The 23,471-nt window shown below is 36.5% G+C and overlaps 1 protein-coding gene across 1 annotated transcript in view; it reads left to right on the top strand.

The window, feature by feature from the left end:
* The window catches only part of EFCAB13 (EF-hand calcium binding domain 13), a 119,316-nt gene that overhangs the window by 38,124 nt on the left and 57,721 nt on the right, over positions 1-23,471 (top strand). The window contains exons 9-13 of the mRNA XM_008012299.3: positions 5,529-5,678; positions 7,616-7,660; positions 10,750-10,893; positions 12,712-12,783; positions 22,555-22,698. Of these exons, the coding sequence (XP_008010490.3) occupies positions 5,529-5,678; positions 7,616-7,660; positions 10,750-10,893; positions 12,712-12,783; positions 22,555-22,698 (555 nt within the window). The remainder of the gene's footprint in view (positions 1-5,528; positions 5,679-7,615; positions 7,661-10,749; positions 10,894-12,711; positions 12,784-22,554; positions 22,699-23,471) is intronic.

Raw genomic sequence — 23,471 nt, 5'->3', positions numbered from 1 at the left:
CAAAGGGAATTTTTCCAGTTTTTGCCCATTCAGTATGATACTGGCTGTGGGTTTGTCATAAATAGCTCTTATTATTTTGAGGTACGTTCCATCAATACCGAATTTATTGAGCGTTTTTAGCATGAAGGGCTGTTGAATTTTGTCAAAAGCCTTTTCTGCATCTATTGAGATAATGATGTGGTTCTTGTCTTTGGTTCTGTTTATATGCTGGATTATGTTTATTGATTTGCGAATGTTGAACCAGCCTTGCATCCCAGGGATGAAGCCCACTTGATCATGGTGGATAAGCTTTTTGATGTGTTGCTGAATCCGGTTTGCCAGTATTTTATTGAGGATTTTTGCATCGATGTTCATCAGGGATATTGGTCTAAAATTCTCTTTTTTTGTTGTGTCTCTGCCAGGCTTTGGTATCAGGATGATGTTGGCCTCATAAAATGAGTTAGGGAGGATTCCCTCTTTTTCTATTGATTGGAATAGTTTCAGAAGGAATGGTACCAACTCCTCCTTGTACCTCTGGTAGAATTCAGCTGTGAATCCATCTGGTCCTGGACTTTTTTTGGTTGGTAGGCTATTAATTATTGCCTCAATTTCAGAGCCTGCTATTGGTCTATTCAGGGATTCAACTTCTTCCTGGTTTAGTCTTGGAAGAGTGTAAGTGTCCAGGAAACTATCCATTTCTTCTAGATTTTCCAGTTTATTTGCGTAGAGGTGTTTATAGTATTCTCTGATGGTAGTTTGTATTTCTGTGGGGTCGGTGGTGATATCCCCTTTATCATTTTTAATTGCGTCGATTTGATTCTTCTCTCTTTTCTTCTTTATTAGTCTTGCTAGTGGTCTGTCAATTTTGTTGATCTTTTCAAAAAACCAACTCCTGGATTCATTGATTTTTTGGAGGGTTTTTTGTGTCTCTATCTCCTTCAGTTCTGCTCTGATCTTAGTTATTTCTTGCCTTCTGCTAGCTTTCGAATGTGTTTGCTCTTGCTTCTCTAGTTCTTTTAATTGCGATGTTAGAGTGTCAATTTTAGATCTTTCCTGCTTTCTCTTGTGAGCATTTAGTGCTATAAATTTCCCTCTACACACTGCTTTAAATGTGTCCCAGAGATTCTGGTATGTTGTATCTTTGTTCTCATTGGTTTCAAAGAACATCTTTATTTCTGCCTTCATTTCGTTATGTACCCAGTAGTCATTCAGGAGCAGGTTGTTCAGTTTCCATGTAGTTGAGCGGTTTTGATTGAGTTTCTTAGTCCTGAGTTCTAATTTGATTGCACTGTGGTCTGAGAGACAGTTTGTTATAATTTCTGTTCTTGTACATTTGCTGAGGAGTGCTTTACTTCCAATTACGTGGTCAATTTTGGAGTAAGTACGATGTGGTGCTGAGAAGAATGTATATTCTGTTGATTTGGGGTGGAGAGTTCTATAGATGTCTATTAGGTCTGCTTGCTGCAGAGATGAGTTCAATTCCTGGATATCCTTGTTAACTTTCTGTCTCGTTGATCTGTCTAATGTTGACAGTGGAGTGTTGAAGTCTCCCATTATTATTGTATGGGAGTCTAAGTCTCTTTGTAAGTCTCTAAGGACTTGCTTTATGAATCTGGGTGCTCCTGTATTGGGTGCATATATATTTAGGATAGTTAGCTCTTCCTGTTGAATTGATCCCTTTACCATTATGTAATGGCCTTCTTTGTCTCTTTTGATCTTTGATGGTTTAAAGTCTGTTTTATCAGAGACTAGTATTGCAACCCCCGCTTTTTTGTGTTCTCCATTTGCTTGGTAAATCTTCCTCCATCCCTTTATTTTGAGCCTATGTATGTCTCTGCGTGTGAGATGGGTCTCCTGAATACAGCAGACTGATGGGTCTTGACTCTTTATCCAGTTTGCCAGTCTGTGTCTTTTAATTGGAGCATTTAGTCCATTTACATTTAAGGTTAAGATTGTTATGTGTGAACTTGATCCTGCCATTATGATATTAACTGGTTATTTTGCTCGTTAGTTGATGCAGTTTCTTCCTAGCCTTGATGGTCTTTACATTTTGGCATGTTTTTGCAATGGCTGGTACCGGTTGTTCCTTTCCATGTTTAGTGCTTCCTTCAGGGTCTCTTGTAAGGCAGGCCTAGTGGTGACAAAATCTCTAAGCATTTGCTTATCTGTAAAGGATTTTATTTCTCCTTCACTTATGAAACTTAGTTTGGCTGGATATAAAATTCTGGGTTTAAAATTCTTTTCTTTAAGAATGTTGAATATTGGCCCCCACTCTCTTCTGGCTTGAAGAGTTTCTGCCGAGAGATCTGCTGTTAGTCTGATGGGCTTCCCTTTGTGGGTAACCCGACCTTTCTCTCTGGCTGCCCTTAAGATTTTTTCCTTCATTTCAACTTTGGTGAATCTGGCAATTATGTGTCTTGGAGTTGCTCTTCTCGAGGAGTATCTTTGTGGCGTTCTCTGTATTTCCTGGATCTGAATGTTGGCCTGCCCTACTAGGTTGGGGAAGTTCTCCTGGATGATATCCTGAAGAGTGTTTTCCAACTTGGTTCCATTTTCCCCGTCACTTTCAGGCACCCCAATCAGACGTAGATTTGGTCTTTTTACATAATCCCATACTTCTTGCAGGCTTTGTTCATTTCTTTTTCTTCTTTTTTCTTTTGGTTTCTCTTCTCGCTTCATTTCATTCATTTGATCCTCCATCGCTGACATTCTTTCTTCCAGTTGATCGAGTCGGTTACTGAAGCTTGTGCATTTGTCACGTATTTCTCGTGCCATGGTTTTCGTCTCTTTCATTTCGTTTGTGAGCTTCTCTGCATTAATTACTCTAGCCATCAATTCTTCCACTTTTTTTTCAAGATTTTTAGTTTCTTTGCACTGGGTACGTAATTCCTCCTTTAGCTCTGAGAAATTTGATGGACTGAAGCCTTCTTCTCTCATGTCGTCAAAGTCATTCTCCGTCCAGCTTTGATCCGTTGCTGGCGATGAGCTGCGCTCCTTTGCCGGGGGAGATGCGCTCTTATTTTTTGAATTTCCAGCTTTTCTGCCCTGCTTTTTCCCCATCTTTGTGGTTTTATCTGCCTCTGGTCTTTGATGATGGTGATGTGCTGATGGGGTTTTGGTGTAGGTGTCCTTCCTGTTTGATAGCTTTCCTTCTAACAGTCAGGATCCTCAGCTGTAGGTTGTAGCTGTAGGAGATTGCTTGAGGTCCACTCCAGACCCTGTTTGCCTGGGTATCAGCAGCAGAGGCTGCAGAAGATAGTATATTTCTGAACAGCGAGTGTACCTGTCTGATTCTTGCTTTGGAATCTTCCTCTCAGGGGTGTACTCCACCCTGTGAGGTGTGGGGTGTCAGACTGCCCCTAGTGGGGGATGTCTCCCAGTTAGGCTACTCAGGGGTCAGGGACCCGCTTGAGCAGGGAGTCTGTCCCTTCTCAGATCTCAACCTCCGTGTTGGGAGATCCACTGCTCTCTTCAAAGCTGTCAGACAGAGTCGTTTGCGTCTGCAGAGCTGCTGCATTTGTTACTGTTTACTGTGCCCTGTCCCCAGAGGTGGAGTCTACAGAGACAGGCAGGTTTCCTTGAGCTGCTGTGAGCTCCACTCAGTTCGAGCTTCCCAGCAGCTTTGTTTACCCACTTAAGCCTCAGCAATGGCGGGCGCCCCTCCCCCAGCCTCGCTGCTGCCTTGCCGGTAGATCACAGACTGCTGTGCTAGCAATGAGGGAGGCTCCGTGGGTGTGGGACCCTCCCGGCCAGGTGTGGGATATGATCTCCTGGTGTGCCGGTTTGCTTAAAGCGCAGTATTGGGGTGGGAGTTACCCAATTTTCCAGGTTTTGTGTGTCTCAGTTCCCCTGGCTAGGAAAAGGGATTCCCTTCCCCCTTGCGCTTTCCAGGTGAGGCAATGCCTCGCCCTGCTTCAGCTCTCGCTGGTCGGGCTGCAGTAGCTGACCAGCACCGATCGTCTGGCACTCCCCAGTGAGATGAACCCAGTACCTCAGTTGAAAATGCAGAAATCACCGGTCTTCTGTGTCGCTCGCGCTGGGAGTTGGAGACTGGAGCTGTTCCTATTCGGCCATCTTGCTCCGCCCCCCTCCTGCATTTTGATTTTATCCTTGATCTAAGAGTTATTTAGGAGGAAACTTTAAATTTCAAGGCAATTTATTTAATTTATTTATTGAGATGGAGTCTCATTCTGTCTCCTTGGCTGGAATGCCGTGACGCAATCTTGGCTCACTGCAACCTCCATCTCCCGGTTTCAAGGGATTCTCCTGCCTCAGCCTCCTGAGTAACTGGGATCACAGGTGCACACCACCATGCCTGGCTAATTTTTGTATTTTTAGTAGAGACGGTGTTTCACCATGTTGGTCAGGCTAGTCTCAAACTCCTGACCTCCCAAAGTGCTGGGATTACAGGCATGAGCCACCACACCCGGCCAAATTTCAAAGCAATTTAAATGTCATTGCTGCCTTAAACTTATTGTTTATATCTAGTTGTATTTTATTGTTGTCAGAGAATGAGGACTGTAATAGAGGGTTTGATAGTTCCCTAGTTTATTAGAGACAGAATTCCCTCAACTTTTGTATTTACTATTTAAAAATCAAAATCAAAATTAGTTGGTTGCAGGGATAGGCTAGGTAACGTACATTCACTCATTTCACTCTTGGAAGTCCTTATGACTTTTTGAAGTAGCTCATTCTATAATTTTTGACAGCTATAGAACTAGAAAATTATTCCACATATTTGGTGGAAATTTCCTGGAACCATATTTAACATTTGGACTCTTCCTCCCATTTATTGCCTTCCAGAAATGTCAAAATAACTCATATATTCTCTTTCCTTCCCACTAAATGAATCTTCTCTCTGGACTCAAATATCCCTTCAACTGTTCTTCACTGACCTGTTTTTGAAACTTCTTACCAATGACAATTGACTATATCATAGAACAAAATCCTGAGAGATGCCTTTTTAGAAATATACTTTGGAAATGTGAACTGTTAACATTTTTTAAATCAAGGGAGGTCAGCCATGGTCTTCTTAGTCCAAATGTTTGTTACTGTGCTAAACTTAAGAGGCTATGAGGATTCTCTAAAATGGGTGAAGTTAGCTGACAGAAACAAGGGATGCAGGGAAGGAAAGAGAAAAATTGGCATTTAGGAGGAGTTATGAGGAATAGGGGGACTTTACTGAAATGGTACACTTATCAACAGAATAACTAGGGAAACTTTAGCATACTTTTGTCTGTAGCAGAATAGCTCACCTCAAACCCAGACATTTAACAAATCAATTTTAAGAATAAAGAAAAGGATTATTTTTAGCTATTAGAGCTACAAATAGAAAGCTATTGGAGTGGAGAAAACTATTGAAGTAGGGTTATAGAAAATTATAAGAGTAGAGGATGGACCACTCTAAATATTTAAATGGCCACATGTGGCTGGTGACTGCCTTATTTGACAGTGTAGATCTCAAAGAGGCCATCAATTTTGTTGTTATGCTCAAAAGATTTAGATCCATGGACTGAATTACATGTTGTATATATATTCTCTGTTTGTAGCATTGAATGAGACTATCAATACATTGGACTCCATGAAAGAAAATTGTCAGTTTGACAAAGACAAAAATCCAGATGTACTTGAAAACACTGATAGGCTTTCTTTTACTGATGACATACTTCAAGAAGTAATGGATGACTCCTTTGTTGAAGGTGAGTTGATTTGACAGATAACCAGCAGCTTGTATAAAAAATTTCTTCTGAATTTTATTTAGTTTTTAGTTGTTTTTTTGTTTGTTGTTGTTGTTTTTTAATTTAGGGAGGTCAGCCATGGGCTTTCTAGTCCAAATGTTTGATATTACTGTTCTTCTAAATTTTTATCCAAGGATTTCAAACTATTTTACCAAGTATTATTTAAGTCTTAATACTTGGTCCCTAAATCACATCATAAACTTGTTGGACACTTTACTGTAGACCATATTCAGGTCTATACGTTATATGTGCCCACAGAGATTTAGTCATTACAATATCAAATTCCTGGGTGATCTGATGACCTGGGTTGTAAAATTGGTCTCAGAGTATTTATATATTTGTTGCATGGCTTTTAAGAATAATTTTGTTTCAAAGTTAATCCTTTTCCTTTCATGTGTTTTAGAGAAGTCTTAATGGTTTTGTAGCTTTCTGTTTTTGGATGAAAGGCCCTTTGAAAAGTACAAGGTATTGTTGAAAAACTAATGTTTATTTCTATAGCCAATTGTAAGTGTTGAGTTGTTGTTTACTTTATTTATAAAGATTTATCTGATCCATCTATATACCCTCAGCTTGAATGTACTGAGATGGATTTTACCCCATATTTAGAAAGCCATTTCCTGCCTTTAAATTTAGCTTCAGCTAAAAAATGTAATCAGGCTGGGGGCAGTGGCTCATACCTATAATCCTAGCACTTTGGGAGGCCGAGGCGGGCAGATCACCTGAGGTCAGGAGTTTGAGAGCAATCTGATCAACATGGTGAAATCCCATCTCTACTAAAAAAATACAAAAATTAGCCTGGCATGGTGGCCCGTGCCTGTAGTTACAGCTACTTGGGAGAATGAGGCACAAGAATCTTGAACCCGGGAGGCTGAGGTTGTAGTGAGGCAAGATAGCGTCACTGCACTCCAATCTGGGCAACAGAGCAAGACTCCATCTCAAATAAATAAATAAATAAATAAATAAATAAATAAAAAATAAAAAGTATAATCAAATCCCCCATTGCCCCCCTCCTCACACCAGGGAATATTTGGCAATATCTAGAGACAGTGTTGGTTATCACAACTGATGCGAGAGGACTATTGGCATCTAGTGAATAGAGGCAAGGGTTGCTGCTAAACATCCTATAATTTACAGGATAATACCTTTGTCCCCCCAATAATTATCTGGCCAAAAATATTAATAGTTCAGAAATCTTGGGAGCTATCATGTAAAATTGCCCAAACCTACTATTTTAAAAGTACTTTTTATAGGTTAGTTGTTTTGTTTATCCTGCTTAAAACAAATAAAAACACAAATTAAGGCAAATATAATTTATGTGTATTCTAACCTCTGTTTGTTTCAAGGTAATACCTGGGCTAGTTGTGAGTCATTCTAAACTGTTCTTTAATACAATAGGGTCCATCTATGCAAATGGACAGATTTTATTTCTATTGTTTGTTCCTCAGATCTTTATACCAACTTGCATCTGTGTGGGAAGTATGTAGAGTGAATGGGTATAACTATAACTTGTTTTTAGGAAAAATTCTAGGACTAGATAGTAGATAGGTAGGTAAGAGATCAAGAAGGACAATTTAGACTAATAATTAAGGATTTTATTGGATGGGCAGGGGATTAACTTGTCCCCTTAGGGAGAAAGGAAGCATCTGTGACATTAGAAACTGCCACATTTAAGGAGTTGGTGGAAGATAACCATGAAGGAGCCCAAGAAGTAAGCAAAGAATGAGGAGAGAATGGATATTTTGGGAGCCAGGGAACAACTTTTGAGAAGAAGGGAATGGTTGTCAATGATAAATGTTAGTGGGAAAAGAAGTATTCAATCTATCCATTGGTTTCCTTTCAAACGGGGTAAGATCAGGATGCCATTCCTCATTGTGTAATGTCTCTTTCTAAATTTGCAGATTTTAGGAAAGAGGCTTCAAATCTAAAATTACCAAAGGTAAATGGTGAGTAAGAACTTTGTATATGAGAACATTTTCAATAATAAGAGGTATTTTATAGAATAATTGCCAAGTATCAATGTATTTCTAATCTTTCCTGCCCACTTCAGCCAGATTTTTCCACAAGCATGTTACCTCCCCCTATTTATAACTCTTTTAACATTTCCTGTTGTTATTAGGATAAAAATTAAAATCCTCCATGCCCTATCTTTCTAGTGTTATTTTGTACCATTATCCTTGCTTTCTGTACTTCAACTAAATTGACTTTACTTTAGTTCCTTAGATACTCCCCTTTCCTCCCACCACAAGACTTTTGCATATTCTATTCCCTGGAATATTCTTCCATGATCCTCTTTGCCTACTGTTGTAATCCATTTTGTGTTGCTGTAACAGAATACCACAGACTGGATAATTTGTAAAAAAAAAAAAAAAAAAAAAAAAAAGAGAGAGAGAGAAAGATTCATTTCTTACAATTCTAGAGGCTGGGAAATCCAAGGTCAAGAGGCCCACATCTAGTGAGGGCCTTATTGCTGTGTCATACTATGGCAGAAGGCAGAAGGGCAAGAAAGTTTGAGAGAGCAAGAGAGCAAGAGGAGATTAAACTTACTTTTATAATAAGCCCATTCTTGCAATAACTGAATCACTGATATTAATCTATTCATGAGGGCAGAGCCTTTGTGACTTAATCACCTCTTATTAGGCCCGACTTGTCAACACTGTTGCATTGGGGATTAAGTTTTCGGCACATAAACTTTGGGGGACACAATCAAGCCATAGCATTCCACCCCTGGCCCTCAAAATTCATGCCCTTTTCACGTGCAAAATAGATTCATTCCATCTTGGTAGCCCCAAAAGTCTTAACTTGTTTCTGTGTCAACTCAAAAGTCCAAATTCCAGAGTCTCATCTTTGTCAGATGGGTGAGACTCAAGGCACAATTCATCTTGAGGCAAATTCTCCTCCAGCTGTAAGCCTGTGAAATTAGTAAGTTGCATACTTCCAAAACACAGGCATAGGATAGACATATCCATTCCAAGAGGGAGAAATGAGTGAGAAGAAAGGGATAATTGGTCCCAAGTAAGTCCAAAACCAAAAAGGGAAAACAACATTAAGTCTTAAACCTGGAGAATAATCTCTTTTGACTCCATGAGTCAATTATAGAAAAGCCTATCATCAGTGGTCAGTATAGGTCAGATTTTTTTGTTTCCTTTGTTATATGCTCCTATTAAATTCTGTCCATTTCATAGCACTTATTTCATGTTATAAATATCCATTTTTGTTTTTGATTATTTGATTGATATCTCTTCCTCCCACTTGCCTGGTGTCATTGGGCCAAAGAATATGTCTCCACTTTGCTTACCATCGTATCTCCAGGACCTAGCACAGTCCTGGCTCTTATTAAACTCTTAAAGATAATTGATATTAACTCCTGATACTTATGTAATATTTACTATGCTGTTGTTCCAAATCTTTTGTTATTAACTCATAATCATGAATATTTATTGAACGAATGACTGAGTAGATCTGTCTTCTTATCTCTTCAGATGCACCCTTTATCACTTCTGTGTTTGTATTTATTCTGTAGTCATACTACTTAGCATAATTTAAATTGTCTCTATTTGTTTTTGCATTTATTTGCATATACTGTTTCCTTTGGATACATTCCCTGACAGACAAACTGACAATTCCCCCCCAAATTCAGCTCAAATGTCATTTCTCATGCCCTAAGACTTCCTTCCCAGAGTTCAGCACTTATTAAATCTAGGTTAGGTAAACCTTCTCAGTGCTTCCATAATTTTGTGTATTTTTCTCATATCACTTACTATATGACATATTATAATTTTGTTTATAGATATGACAGATTTAGTCTCCTTCATCAAGGAATTTACTTGAAACTCTTTGATACGAGGGACTGACTGAATATTTTATTGTTGATCTTAGAAGTTGTAAAATAACTGTTAGTAGAATGAATATAGGTCTCAGATGATATTGTGATGTTCTTTCCAAGTGATCTCCATGAAGGTATAGATCTCCTGGTGTAATGCAACAATTTTCATCATATGGAAACATAGACAACTTCATTTGGGGGTTGAGAGAAAAAAGGATTGAGAAATGGTACAGATGAAAAACTAGGCTGGGTGTGGTGTCTCACGCCTGTAATCTCAGCACTTTGGGAGGCTGAGGCTGGTGGATCACTTGAGCTCAGGAGTTCGAGACCAGTCTGGCCAACATGGCGAAACCCCATCTCTACTAAAAATATAAAAAAAAATTAGCCATGTATGGTGGCATGTGCCTGTAATCCCAGCTACTCGGGAGGCTGAGTCGGGAGTATGGTGTGAACCAGGAAGCAGAGTTTGCAGTGAGCTGAGATAGCACCACTGCACTCCAGCCTGGGTGACAGAGTGAGACTCCATCTCAAAAACAAAAACAAACAAACAAAAAACAGAAAAATTAAAAACCACATAATGATTATGCTTTATATTTTAAATTGGTGTGAGATCAACAGGACTGCCCCATGTGGTTATACGGGTTGTGCTTTGCACAAAGGTGCCTGTTGAGAGAGCATAAATGGAGGCTGAAATGCAGTTCATACTCCAAGCCTTGAACCTCTGTGCTGGATTGCAGTTGCCTACTGAAAGGTACCCTTTTTTTGTAACTAATGCATAGAGAGGAGGTGCCTTTTCCCAATTCACACAAAAGCACAGTGTGAACTATCTAAGGCCCTGGGGATCAAGAGCTTCAATCTCAAATTTTAGCCTTTGTTTACATCATCAAGTGGTAGAAATCTTTAGATCTACATGTACAGGGAGGCATGTAGCTCATTCAGTTTCTAATGGATGAATGAATGAAGATAAAGTCTTATTATAATACATGTCAGTAGCCCATCGTATTATTCTCTTTGTTGTAAAGTTTTTTCGTTTCAAGTGCTGCTTGAGGGAAGTGGGCCCTCAGTTACAAATAGAAAATATTGTGTTTCCTTTGGAGACATTTTGGTTCAGATAAATATTTAATTTGAGGTTTACCTATGGTAAATTTTGGACAAATTATTTTGAATGTTTTTTACACCATAATAGCTTGTATACATTTATCTTTGTAGAGATTAAAGAAGTTGCTAACATCTTGTCACATGTTGATAATGGCAAGATTGGTATACCTGATTTGGAGCATGCCTTGAAATGTTTGAATGTTAATTTAACTGAGGAGGACTTCAATGGAGCCCTTAACTGTTGTAACGTCAGTGGTGAGCATTTTTTTGGCCTGAGATTCTTTTCATTTTTTTTTTCTACTTATGAAAAATAGTCTTAGAGTATACCTATAAGGATAATATACTAATGGGAGTCATTTTTCTGTTTGAGGCTTAGGTTGATACAAATTGGAGCAAAACCACTCTACTAATTTAAATATTTATTGAACATATCTATTCATACTCATATGGATACTATACGTGCTTATTTAGAAAATTACCTTTCATTACTTATAAGCACGGGTGGAAAAATACCATAAATTGTATAATAAAATAAAAACATGACAATAGCAGCTTATTTTGATATGCAGTCTTTTTCAGAGGAGATCCGCTTTCATTTGTTTTTTTACAGTACTTGCTCCATTTTGATTTTTAACCAAATAAAATATCTGAGGGCTCACTACATTTAAAAATAAGTTATTTAGTTTTAGTGATTGTTTTCAAATAGTCCACATTTACCTTTGTTTTCTGTCTTTGACTGCATGTAATACGTACTTGATCTCCTTTCCTATACACATTTACTTTTAGGAAGTCAAATCATTTGGGAATACTTCTAGAAGCTACTGAGTTCTGTTGGTTTTTGGTGAACTTTTATTTTGGGCTTATCTTAACCAATTTGTGTCTTTGGGAATCCTGTGAATCCTAGGTTTAAGAATACCTCTCCAGTACAGTTTAGTTATTGATTTTGCCAGGTTCCCCAGATTGTTATTCACCTAGGTCAATTTTTATGTTTTGACCTCAGTTTTCTCACACCATCAGACTGGTATAAATTTAGACTTCACACCCACATGAGATGCGTACTGGGCCTTCAGTTTATCACAAGAGATTGTTTTTTCCCCCGTCTCTCTGAATTGGGAAGATTTAGGCCTCCTTGTTTATTTGAGTCAATAAATATAATATTTTAATCTCTTTTTTAAAAAACCAGGATTGAAACCCTTTAAGCATTTCAGTTTTATTTGATATCTAAGTTCCTACTCTTATTTATGTGGGCTCGAATCTTTTTTTAATGACTCTGTATGAGCATTTAAATCAAGCACCTAGCCATTTTTGGGTCTCATCTCTATCCCAAAGATAGTTTTAGTGTTAGTACCCAATGCTTAGCATTCTGGATCTCAGTTCCCAGTTAACTCTTTGTTATTTCCTTCATATGACTCAGTCACACATTCATGGAATGTTAAGTGTTATAGAGTGTCTCTAGGGATTTGTAGTGGGATGGTTTCTACACTACCCAGGTCTGCCATTTTGTTTAAACTCAAAGTCTCCTTAATATAATTACAGCCCTAGATTGTCTGCTGTGTCACATTATTGCACCTTACTTCACTTGTGACTGTGTGTGTGTGTGCATGCGTGTGTGTGTGTGTACGTGTACATGTGCATGTATGTGTGTATTCTATCTAATAACATTGTCTCTGGCCTTAGACTGCATAAATTCAAACACAACCTCTAACACTTCCTGACTTTGTGACCTGGACAAATTATTTAGTTTCCATTTGCTTTCATCTTTCAAAAATAAGCATGCAAAGAGTACCCACATCATAGAATTATTATGAAGATTAAATGATTTAATATATGTAAAACACCATAAAAGGGTGCCTAGTATATATAAGGAGCTAAAAAATGTTAGCTATTGTTTGCTAGTAATATTATTAACTGTTCACTGGGTGGTTTTAAAAAGTGTTAAAAGTTCTATTGAAATAGTTTCAATCATTTGAGCTAGAGTGAAATTTTAGCTAACTATTGTAAATCGGTCTTTATTTCATGTGCCAACTCAGTATCAGGTTTTTAATGTCAGCATTTTTGACTTTGATCTTTCAGATAATATGGAGGTAGATTTAAAAGATTTCTTAATTAAAATGAAAGAAAGTCCACATTTCCAAAAGTCCAAAGGTAAGTGAGTACTTCTTGTTCAAGAGAATGGCTAGAAAATAAATATTTAAAAATGACATTTAAAAATGACTATCTGGATTTCAAGTTTTTAATTTTCAGTCTCTCTAGTTTTAAAAAGGACTTCAAGCCATTTATGATGTATAGTATAAATAATAATATAAAAATAAGTGAAGAAAATTGGGCAAAGATATAATGAGGGGGAAAACAAGGCAAGGTTAAAAAGATTAATATGTGCAAGGTCCTTTCTCAAAGGTAGTTACGTTTTTCTTCAATGACTTCTGGATCTATGAATTAAATCATGTATGGAATTGGATGAGGGACCACCAGATTTTGTGAAATCTTAAGTCGTGCCGCTGGAGTTTTCAGATGTACACAACTGGACTGCCCATCTATTTCAGTTATAGAAATCTTAACTTCAGTTAATCAGTCCTTCTAAATCCCTGCAGTGTCAATCCCTGTATTATTCTTAATACCACACTATCTGTGTTGCCTAACCACATCATTTTGTCCTTGCTATTTAAAGACTTCTGCTTCGCCTCTGTCCCTGAGGTTCGTCTTATTCTTTTTGAAATTAGGGAGACCATTTCAACACCAACATATTTTCCTAACCCCCAAGTCTGCAGAGAACACCTACCAAAGAACTCTTCATGAATGCAGACACCCTTATCAATGGCGTATTTCTAAATGCTTTGATGAAACAAATTTCTTTGTATCACATTTTTTACATTTTAATATCTCTAAAATTGGATGCCTTATAGTATTTTTAATTAGATGTAGTTTTTAAAATTTAGACATAATTCATATACCATAAATTTCACGCTTTTAAAGTGTACTGTTCAATGATTTTTAGTATATTCAGAAAGTTGTGCAACCATCACTTTCTAATTCCAAAACATTTTCTTGACCCCAAAAGAAACTCTGCACCTGTGAGCAATTATTCTCCATTTCCATCTCTCTCTAACTACTGACGACCATGAATCTACTTTCTGTCTGTATGAATTTGCCTCTTTCGAACATTTCATATAAATGTAATCATATTGTATTTTTTTGTGTCTAACTTCTTTTACGTAGCATATGCTTTCTTTCTCTTTTTTTTTAACTTTTATTTTAGATTCAGGGGGTACACGTGCAGGCTTGTTACCTGGGTATATTGTGTGGTGCTAAGGTTTGGGATATGAATGATCCCATCACCCAGGTACTGAGGATAGTATGCAATAGTTAGTTTTACAACCTTTTCCCCTCCTCCCTCTCCCCTCCTCTAGTAGTCCCCACTTTAAATTGTTGCCATCTTTCTGTTCACGAGTACCCAATATTTAGCTCACACTTGTAAGTAAGAGCATGCAGTATTTGGTTTTCTGTTTCTGTGTTAATGCACTTAGGATAATGGCCTCCAGCTATATCCATGCTGATAGTATATGTTTTCAAAGTTCATTTATATTGACTCTTGAACAATGTGGGGGTTAGGGGCACCTTCTAGATAATATGGAGGACAGACTGGATTAAGAAAATGTGGCACATATACCCCCATGGAATACTATGCAGCCATAAAAAAGGATGAGTTCGTGTCCTTTGTAGGGACATGGATACAGCTGGAAACCATCATTCTCAGCAAACTATCGCAAGAACAGAAAACCCAATACCACATGTTCTCACTCATAGGTGGCAATTGAACAATGAGATCATTTGGACACAGGAAGGGGAACATCACATGCTGGGTCCTATTGTGGGGAGCGGGGAGGGGGGAGGGATAGCATTAGGTGATACACCTAATGTAAATGATGAGTTAATGGGTGCAGCACACCAACATGGCACATGTATACATATGTAACAAACATGCACGTTGTGCACATGTACCCTAGAACTTAAAGTATAATAATAATAATAATAAAAGATTGCTTAATGAAAATGAAAGAAAGTCCACATTTCCAAAAGTCCAAAGGTAAATGGATACTTTTGCTTCAAGAGACTGGCTGGAAAATGAGTGGCTGCACAGCCAAAAATTCATGTATAATTTCAGACTCCCCTGAAACTTAATTACTAATAGTCTACTGTTGACTGGAAGCTTTATCAATAACATAAATGATTAACATGTATCTTTATGGTGTATGTATATATATAAAAAAATACTGTTTCTTGCAATAATGCAACTAGAGAAAAGAAAATATTATTAATAAAATAAGATAGAATATCTTGACTGTTCATTAAATGTAAGTAGATCATCATCTTCATCCTCATCATCTTCAAGTTGAGTAGGAAGAGGAGGAAGAGGAGTTGGGTTTGTTATCTCAGGAATGGGAGAGATGGAAGAGGTGGAGGAGGTAGAAGAGGAGACAGAAGAGGCAAGGACACTTGGTTTAACTTTATGGAAATACATCATAATTTCTTGTCTGACGTTATTGGCTTTTCATTTCTCTAAAAATGTTTCTGTCTGATACCAGTCTTTCACTGTTTGCTTTAGTTTCAGTGTCCATATCATAGAAGGGTCCACATCATAAAACAAGTCAAAGCAGTCTTGAATAATTGGAACCCTTCTACCAGATTGTCAATTTGTTTCCTTGCATTGCTTCTTCTATGTCTTCTTCCTTGTCATCTGGCACTGGTTTGGGAGTATTCATCTCTATCAAATCATCTTCAGTTAATTCCTCTGGTGTGGTGTATATTCTCTTGAATTTCTCCCAATAGCCACATCTTGAAACCTTTCACCCTTTGCCATTTTTTTTTCCTCACCATTTCCACAATCTCTCTCATGATCTTGTTTAGCTCTGTTATAAATCCTGTGCAGTCGTGCACAACATCTGGACACAGCTTTCTCCAGTAGTGTTTGGGGCTTGATGTGGCATCCTACTGAAGCCTTTCATATTCTCTCTGTCAGGATTTTCTTCCACAGTGTTGACAATTCTTTCCATAGAGTACAATGTGTAATGAGTCTTTAAAGGTTCTTATGACCCCCTAATGTAGAGGCTAATATAATATTTGGAGCCAAGTGGACCACTTCAATGCCTTTGGTGTTGAATTCATAGAGTTTTGGGTGGCCAGAGGCATTGTCCAATATCAAAAGAACTTTAAAAGGCAGTCTCATCCTTGCTTCAGGGACAAAGCATTGATGGAACCAATCTAGAAAAAGCATTCTGGTTTTCCAAACCTTCTTGTTATACAGTCAAAAGATGGGAGCAGGTGTATATTTTTTCCCTTCAAGGCTTGAGGGTTAGCAGCTTTATGGATCAGGGCAGTCCTGATTTTAAACCTAACTACATTTGCACAAAACATTAGAGCTAGCTTACCCTTCTTAAATCCTGGTGCTTGCTTCTCTTCTCTACTAATAAATGTCCTTTGTGGCATTATTTTCCAGAATAGAGCGCTTTTGTCTGCATTAGAAACCTGTTCTGGGATATATACTTTCTCCTCAATGATTTTCTGGAGACACGTGTATTCAAATCCTTTATCCATTTTAAAATCAGGCTTTTTATTGTTGAGTTGTGAGAGTTATTTATATGTTCTGGATATTAGACCTTTATCAGATAGATAATTGCAAATATTTTTTCACATTTTGTTAGTTGTCTTTTTTCTTTCCTGATGTCCTTTGAAGAATAAATGATTTTGAATTTGGTAAAGTTCAATTTATACTTTCTTTTATTGCTTCTTTTGATATCATAAAGATAATCCAAACTCCTGAAGGTTTACACCAAAGTTTTCTTCTAGTTTTAGCTCTTTTATTTGAATCCTTAATAAATTAGAGTTAATTTTTGTATGTGGTATGAGGTGACAGTCCATTTTTACCTTTTTTAGTCCAGATATTCAGTTGTCCTAGCATCAGTTGTTGAAAACATTGTTCTTTCTCCACTGAATGATTTTGGTACCCTTAGAGAAAATCAATTGATCATAAATGTATGGGTTTATTTCTGGACTCTCAATTCTATTCCTTTTATATTTATTCTATCCTTATATCAGTTTTTGATTGCTATAGCTTTGTTTAAAGTAATAACCTAAACAGTAATTTTTAACCAGAGCAGGGTAACTAGAATTATCTGTAAAGCTGGTTCACCTGGTTCTATCTGTATATGATGAAGTAGCTTGTATTTTATAGAATAACTATAAAATCTGGTAAAAAATAAGCAACATAAGCAATCACCACAACTGTTTAAGGGCAATGGGCAGTAACCAAGCCTGTCAGGATTTGTGGGGCTATAGGATAAACACAAAGAAAACCATATTTAAGAACATGAGCGTAAAATGGCTGAAAACCAACTACAAAGAGAAAATCCTAAAAGCCACCAGTGAAAAGTTATACATTATTTTCTAAGGAGCAAAAAAATTATTGATGGCTGGGTGTGGTGGCTTATGCCTATAAATCCCAGTACTTTGGGAGGCCATGGGGGGAGGATCGTTTGAGGCCAGGAGTTTGAGACCAGCCTGGGCAACATGGCAAGACCCTGTCCCTAAAAAAAATTTAAAAATAAGCCAGGTGTGATGGCACATGACTGTAGTCCCAGCTACTCAGGAAGATAAGACAGGAGGATCGCTTGAGCCCGGGAGTTCAAGGTTGCTGTGAGCTGTGATCACGCTGCTGCACTCCAGCCTGGGTGACAGAATGAGATCCCATCTCTAAATAATGATAATGATAATGATAATAATAATAATAATAATAATAATAATAAATATTTGTAGCTTTCTTTACATAAAATTTTTACAAAATTATCATTGGAGGAGCCTAGCTTAGTTCATGAGTCAATAGTTTATTGGTTATTACTGTTCAGGAGTTACAGTGCTGGTGAAATGCACCTGTCTTTCAGAATGCTGTGGTCCATCTCTGATGAATGCCATCGACAATGGAATAACATTGAAAACTAAACTTTTTTAAAGGCTGTGAACATTGTATTCTATATTAAAATATCTTTTAAAAATGAAATAATATTTTAAGAAAAAACAAAGTTCACTACCAAGAGATCTACATATAAGAAATGTTACAAATATCAGGAATGAAAAAAGGGACATAACTGTGGAGTACACAGACATAAAAAGATACTAATTATACTTTTATACCAATGTATTTGAAAATTTTTATGAAAAGAACAAATTCCTTGAAAAACTCAACTTACCAAAAGTAGCTGAAGAATAATTAGAAAATCTGAAGAGTAACTCCAGGTTCAGATGGCTTCATTGGTAAGTTATTTTAAAATTTAAAAAGGGCCAGGCGCGGTGGCTCAAGCCTGTAATCCCAGCACTTTGGGAGGCCGAGACGGGCGGATCACGAGGTCAGGAGATCGAGACCATCCTGGAAAACCCAGTGAAACCCCGTCTCTACTAAAAACACACACACACACACACACACACACACACACACACACACACACACACACAAAATAGCCGGGCGAGGTGGCGGGCGCCTGTAGTCCCAGCTACTCGGAAGGCTGAGGCAAGAGAGTGGCGTGAACCCGGGAGGCGGAGCTTGCAGTGAGCCGAGATCGCGCCACTGCACTCCAGCCTGGGTGACAGAGTGAGACTCTGTCTCAAAAAAAAAAAAAAAAAAAAAAAAAAAAAAAAAAAAAAAATTTAAAAAGGATATAGTACCATTCTTACATAAACTCCTTCAGAGTTTAGAAGCAGGAAGAATATTTCCAACCTTGTTTTATGAGGCCTATGTAATCTTCATATAAAAACCTTACATGAGGACCAAATTATAATTCGGTCCCCATCATGACCACAAATGGGAAAAGCTTTAATAAAATAGGATCAAATGAAATCTAGTGATATATAAAAAGGAAAGATATATCGCAAGTTGAGTTATTTTTAGGAGGGCAGTATTGGTATTAATTAACAAAAATTAAAGTGTAATTCTCCATATTACAAAATAAAGGAGGAAGAAAAATTATCTTAACAGATGTAGAAAACATATTTGATCAAATTCAACACCCTTTCATATTAAGGGGTACTTACAGAAACCTACAACAATCATGTTTAAAGGAAAATTTTAAATTCTTGCCCACGGAGATTGGGAACGAGACAAGAATGTCTACTATCATCACTTCTGCTCAACAGTGTATGAAAGTCCTAGCCAGTATCACAGGCAAAACGGAATAAGAAAGATAAGAATTAAGAGAAGAAATAGAACTTCCATTATTCATTGGCAATATAATTAATAGGCAGAAAAACGTGAAACTATACACTGGTTATTATATTATTGTATTTCAGTTAATGAGCAAATTTACCAGAGATGCTTGATACATGATCAATTTAAAATTATAATTCTATGTTCAAAAATTGTATTTCTGTAGTTTGCCACAAACAATTATAAAATGAAAATAAAGATATGATTTGCAATGGTACAAAAAAGTAAATATTTAGGAGTAACTAGTGAAATAAGTTTATAATTTTTAAACAGAAAACTACAAAACAATTTGACAAAATTTAAAGAAAAACCTAAATAAATGGAGAGATATATTATGTTTTGTAGTTTCAATATGCTTTCGGTTATCACCAATTTGAGCTATATATTCAATGCAATCCCAATCAAAAGTCTAGCATAATTTTATAGAAAGTGACAATCTGATTTTAAATATGAGAATAAATGCAAAGGACCGAAATAGCCAGGGCAAAGTTCAAGAAGACAAAGTTGTAAAACTCACTTTGCTTTACATCAAGATTTATAACAAAGTTACTGTAATTAAGACAGTGTGGTATTGACACAGAAACCAATAGAGTAGAATACAGAGTCCAGAAAGAGATCTACACATAATATGCCCATCTCCTTTACAACAAAGGTACCACTGCAGTGGAGCAAGGAAAGGACGGCCTTTTAAATAAATGAGGTTATTTCAATTGAATGTTCATTTATAAAAAAGTTAATCCTGGTGCCTTCTTTATAGCATTCACAAAATATGTATCATTTTGCTAAAAATGATATTACCAGGACAATTAGCAGAATGTGAATGGGTTTGAGAATTAGATGACATTATTGTATCAATGTAATAATTTCCTAATTTTGATGATTGTATTTTTATTATGTAGGAGAATGTTCTCATTGGAGAAAATACACAATAATATAGTTAATGGTGAGGGGGCATTTTGTTGGCTATTTACATTCAGATATTTCAGATAAAATTTTGTACTGTACTTGCAACTTTTCTGAGGGTTTGAGATTGTTTAAAAATAAAAAAGTTAAAGAATTTTTTTTAAAGGGTTGCCAATTGGTGATGCGTATACGGAAAATAACATTGTAGTCAAATTTTAGGTACCTGGATTTTGTTAGGTAATTTCACTTCTTTGGATTTTAGATCATTTTCCACATGAGTGGTTTGGTCTCAAAAGTCTCTAAGTTCACTGATGTAAATTGAACTTTTCGCCTTAAATATTTCACATTTTAAAAAGTTGTATAGGTTTACTATCATAAGAACTTAATGGATAAATAACCTTATTATATAATGTGGATTACTATAGTAATTACTGGCCCTGAAAAATTAGATATATTCTCTTACTCTCAGTTTTCTTTTCCTCAAAATAAGTATAATAATGCCTATATCATATGACAGTTGTAAGAATTAAGCAAAACCATTTCCCTGTAGTAGCTACTGATTAAAAAGTTACAAAGTCAAGAGATGCAAAATGGAAATATATCACATTTTTATTAAATCAATAGATTTCCTTTTAGAAAATTCAGTGCTATAAATTGAATTTTATGCCTCCTATATATTACATTTTGAAAAATTGAGTAGGTTCAGAATTAGAACACAATTGGCCAATAACTTTGTTATATGACATAGGTTACCATAGTAATTACTGTCTGAGTGCTACTGGAAAAATAATGTACGTTTTCTTATTATCCTTTTCTTCTTTAGGATATCAATGGAATTTGAAACACATTTTGCTTTTATATCCAGGCATTGGAATCCTTTTCATTCAAATGGTGTACGTAGTTGGGTCCATTTTGAGTGCTAGCTTCTTTAGGATCCAATCTTCACAGTGTTAATTCCTTTTTTTAAAGAAGAGAACCTTAATGCTCAAAAGGATGATAGGCTAATAATGCTTCTATAGATGTAAGAATTGAGACCATGCCTCTGTATTAGGTAGATTACAAACTTATAGAGTCAAGTGTGTGAAAATGTAATTCTATCACAGTTTTGGTTAACTCAGTAGTCAGTGTTGAATTAGTAGTATTATGACTGTTCAAAATAGCTCATTGATGAGTCAGTAGTCATCTCATTACCTCCATGCCTCTTTGCATGTGCAATCTCTTGCCTCCCCTTTCTCCTGGAGTTAACAATTATCTTTTTAAAAAACTTATGTATTTTCCTATAGACCTATTACTTTTTCTCATGTTTCAGACAAAAAATTTTTGTACTGTACTTGCAACTTTTCTGAGAGTTTGAGATTGTTTAGAAATAAAAACAATGTTTAAAAGCTTTATAAAAAGGGTTGCAAATTGGTGGTGTGTGCATATGAAAAACAACATAGTAGTGATATTTTAAGTACTTGGATTTTTTTTCCCTACTGACCGGTTGTATGATGTTGCATAGGTAATTTCACTTCTTGGACTTTGAACATTTCTGGCACAATCATGTTTGAAATGTTAGTCAAACATTGACTATGATTTTTGAAATCATAATAAAAAATGTTTGAATAATGACATTTTCAAAATACTCAAACACAGTTTTATGTACTTTAGATGCTCTGATTTGAATTGTTTCTCCCCTACACCCACTAAACAGCTGTCATCCCAGAATTTCTCTTTAGTAGTATTCTATGACTCATATGTTTCCTGAATCCCTGTCATGATTTACTCCTTTACTTTGCTGAAGCACATTTTGCGTTAGGTTCCAAAGTAAAACAACATGGGATATGTAATTTTTGAGTCTTTGAATGCTTCCCAATATCCATATTTTACCTTTATCTTCTTTGATTATTTGGCCAGGTATTAAATGTTAAGTCTCTAACATAGTGCTTATCATGTGGTAGTTGCCTTATAAATGGAAGATAGTATTATTGTTGGATCACATTGGAGCATGGTTTGTGCTCTTACATCCAACCAGCTATACCTTCTATTTCACCTGTAAGTTATTTTATTTATACAATATTCTCAACTAGGGCCAGATTGACTAAGAAGTGGAAGAAGCAGCTACCCATGTCAACAAAGGACTGAAGTAGTTATTTTTCACAATATTAATATCCAGTTAATTTCTTAGAACAAAATTATGCTTATAGGTTATTTATCAGTTTAATCATTTTAAGGTAACATAACTTTAAGTTAAATAATGAAAGATAATTTTGATTTAAAGATTATTTGTAATGCTTTGCAATGATTTCAGGGCCACATATGAAGTAATATGTGGCTCAAGGGATAAAGGTTGACTACCTATATGTTTCTACTTGAAAGGCACAGTGGTTAAGAGGATGGGCTTTGGAACTATAGGGTCTGTACTTAAATCCTGTCCCTGCCACTTACTACCAATATATTATTTGGTAAGTCACTTAATTTTGCTAACCTCAGTGTTTTCATCTGAAAAACAGGGATGAAAATGCCTATCTTGGGATTATTGTAAGGACATTTGTAATTTGGTAAAGTGAAATTGCTTGGAACAGCGGCTAGCACTTAGTAAGTGCCCTGTGACTGTTAGCTATTATAATACACTCTAGTTTTTAAAACTATACAAATTGTTCCATGTAAAATTCTAGAATCAGATCTTCATATTTTATGCAACCTGAGTCTATTAAGTGATAACTAATAACATATGCTCTCTTTCTGCTGTTGAAACGTTTGCTTTTGCTCTCTTTCTGCAGCTACACAGATACTCTTAGCTGCTACCCAAATTCTCCAGAATGATCTAATTGATGTCTCTGACCTCAAGACATTATTGATGGACAAGGACCTTCATACAGCTAATGCTATACTTACTGTAATGTTAAGACATGTACCTGAACATGGTTAGTAGTTTCAATGCATCTATCTTATAAGGACCATCCTCTACCAGAGGGGTGGAAGGTCTATGGGTAGGACACACAGGGATGGAGGGTATCCAGTGGAAGCTGAAGTGGGATGATTGCTGGACACTGGTACTGCCCCTACAGGTGTGCCAACCCTGAGCTTCATTGAGCCAAACAAATGGGGAAGTCAGAGCTCATCTTATCCCTGTGTGAGTCCACTGATGGTACCTAGAGGGTGAGATTATTTTGTGAACTGACTGACATGGGCAGTGGTCAATCAGAATGCCACACGTAGAGTAAAACGGGGTCCTGGAGGCCCTTTTGGTTTTTGGAAGGTGAATTATGGTGATATCCAGGGATACTGTGGGGTGTTACACATAGTGGTGGCTCAGGGCAGCAGATATCTATAAATATAAAAAATAAATTTACTATTTTAATGACAGGTATAGCTGAATATTATCCATGATGGGTTCTTAAAATGAGTTGGGGAGTATTCTTTTTTTATGTTTTTTAGAAGAGACTTTTTTCTTCCTTGAATGTTGAGTAGAATTCATGAAGCCATGTGGGCCAAGAGTTCTTTTTGTGAAAGGCTTTGGATTATTTATTTAATGTCTTTAAATGAATAGGATTAACAAGGTATTTTATTTTCTTGTTAGTTTTGGCAAGCTGTGCTTTTAGAGGAATTTGTTCATTAGATCTGCCTTTTCAAATGTATTGAATAAAGTTGTTCTCTTTTTGACATCTGACATAGCTGTAATGCTATCCTCATTTTA

Source organism: Chlorocebus sabaeus, chromosome 16 (assembly GCF_047675955.1).
Source record: "Chlorocebus sabaeus isolate Y175 chromosome 16, mChlSab1.0.hap1, whole genome shotgun sequence".
Lineage (NCBI taxonomy): Eukaryota > Metazoa > Chordata > Mammalia > Primates > Cercopithecidae > Chlorocebus > Chlorocebus sabaeus.
This window is presented reverse-complemented; position numbering and strand designations above follow the sequence as displayed.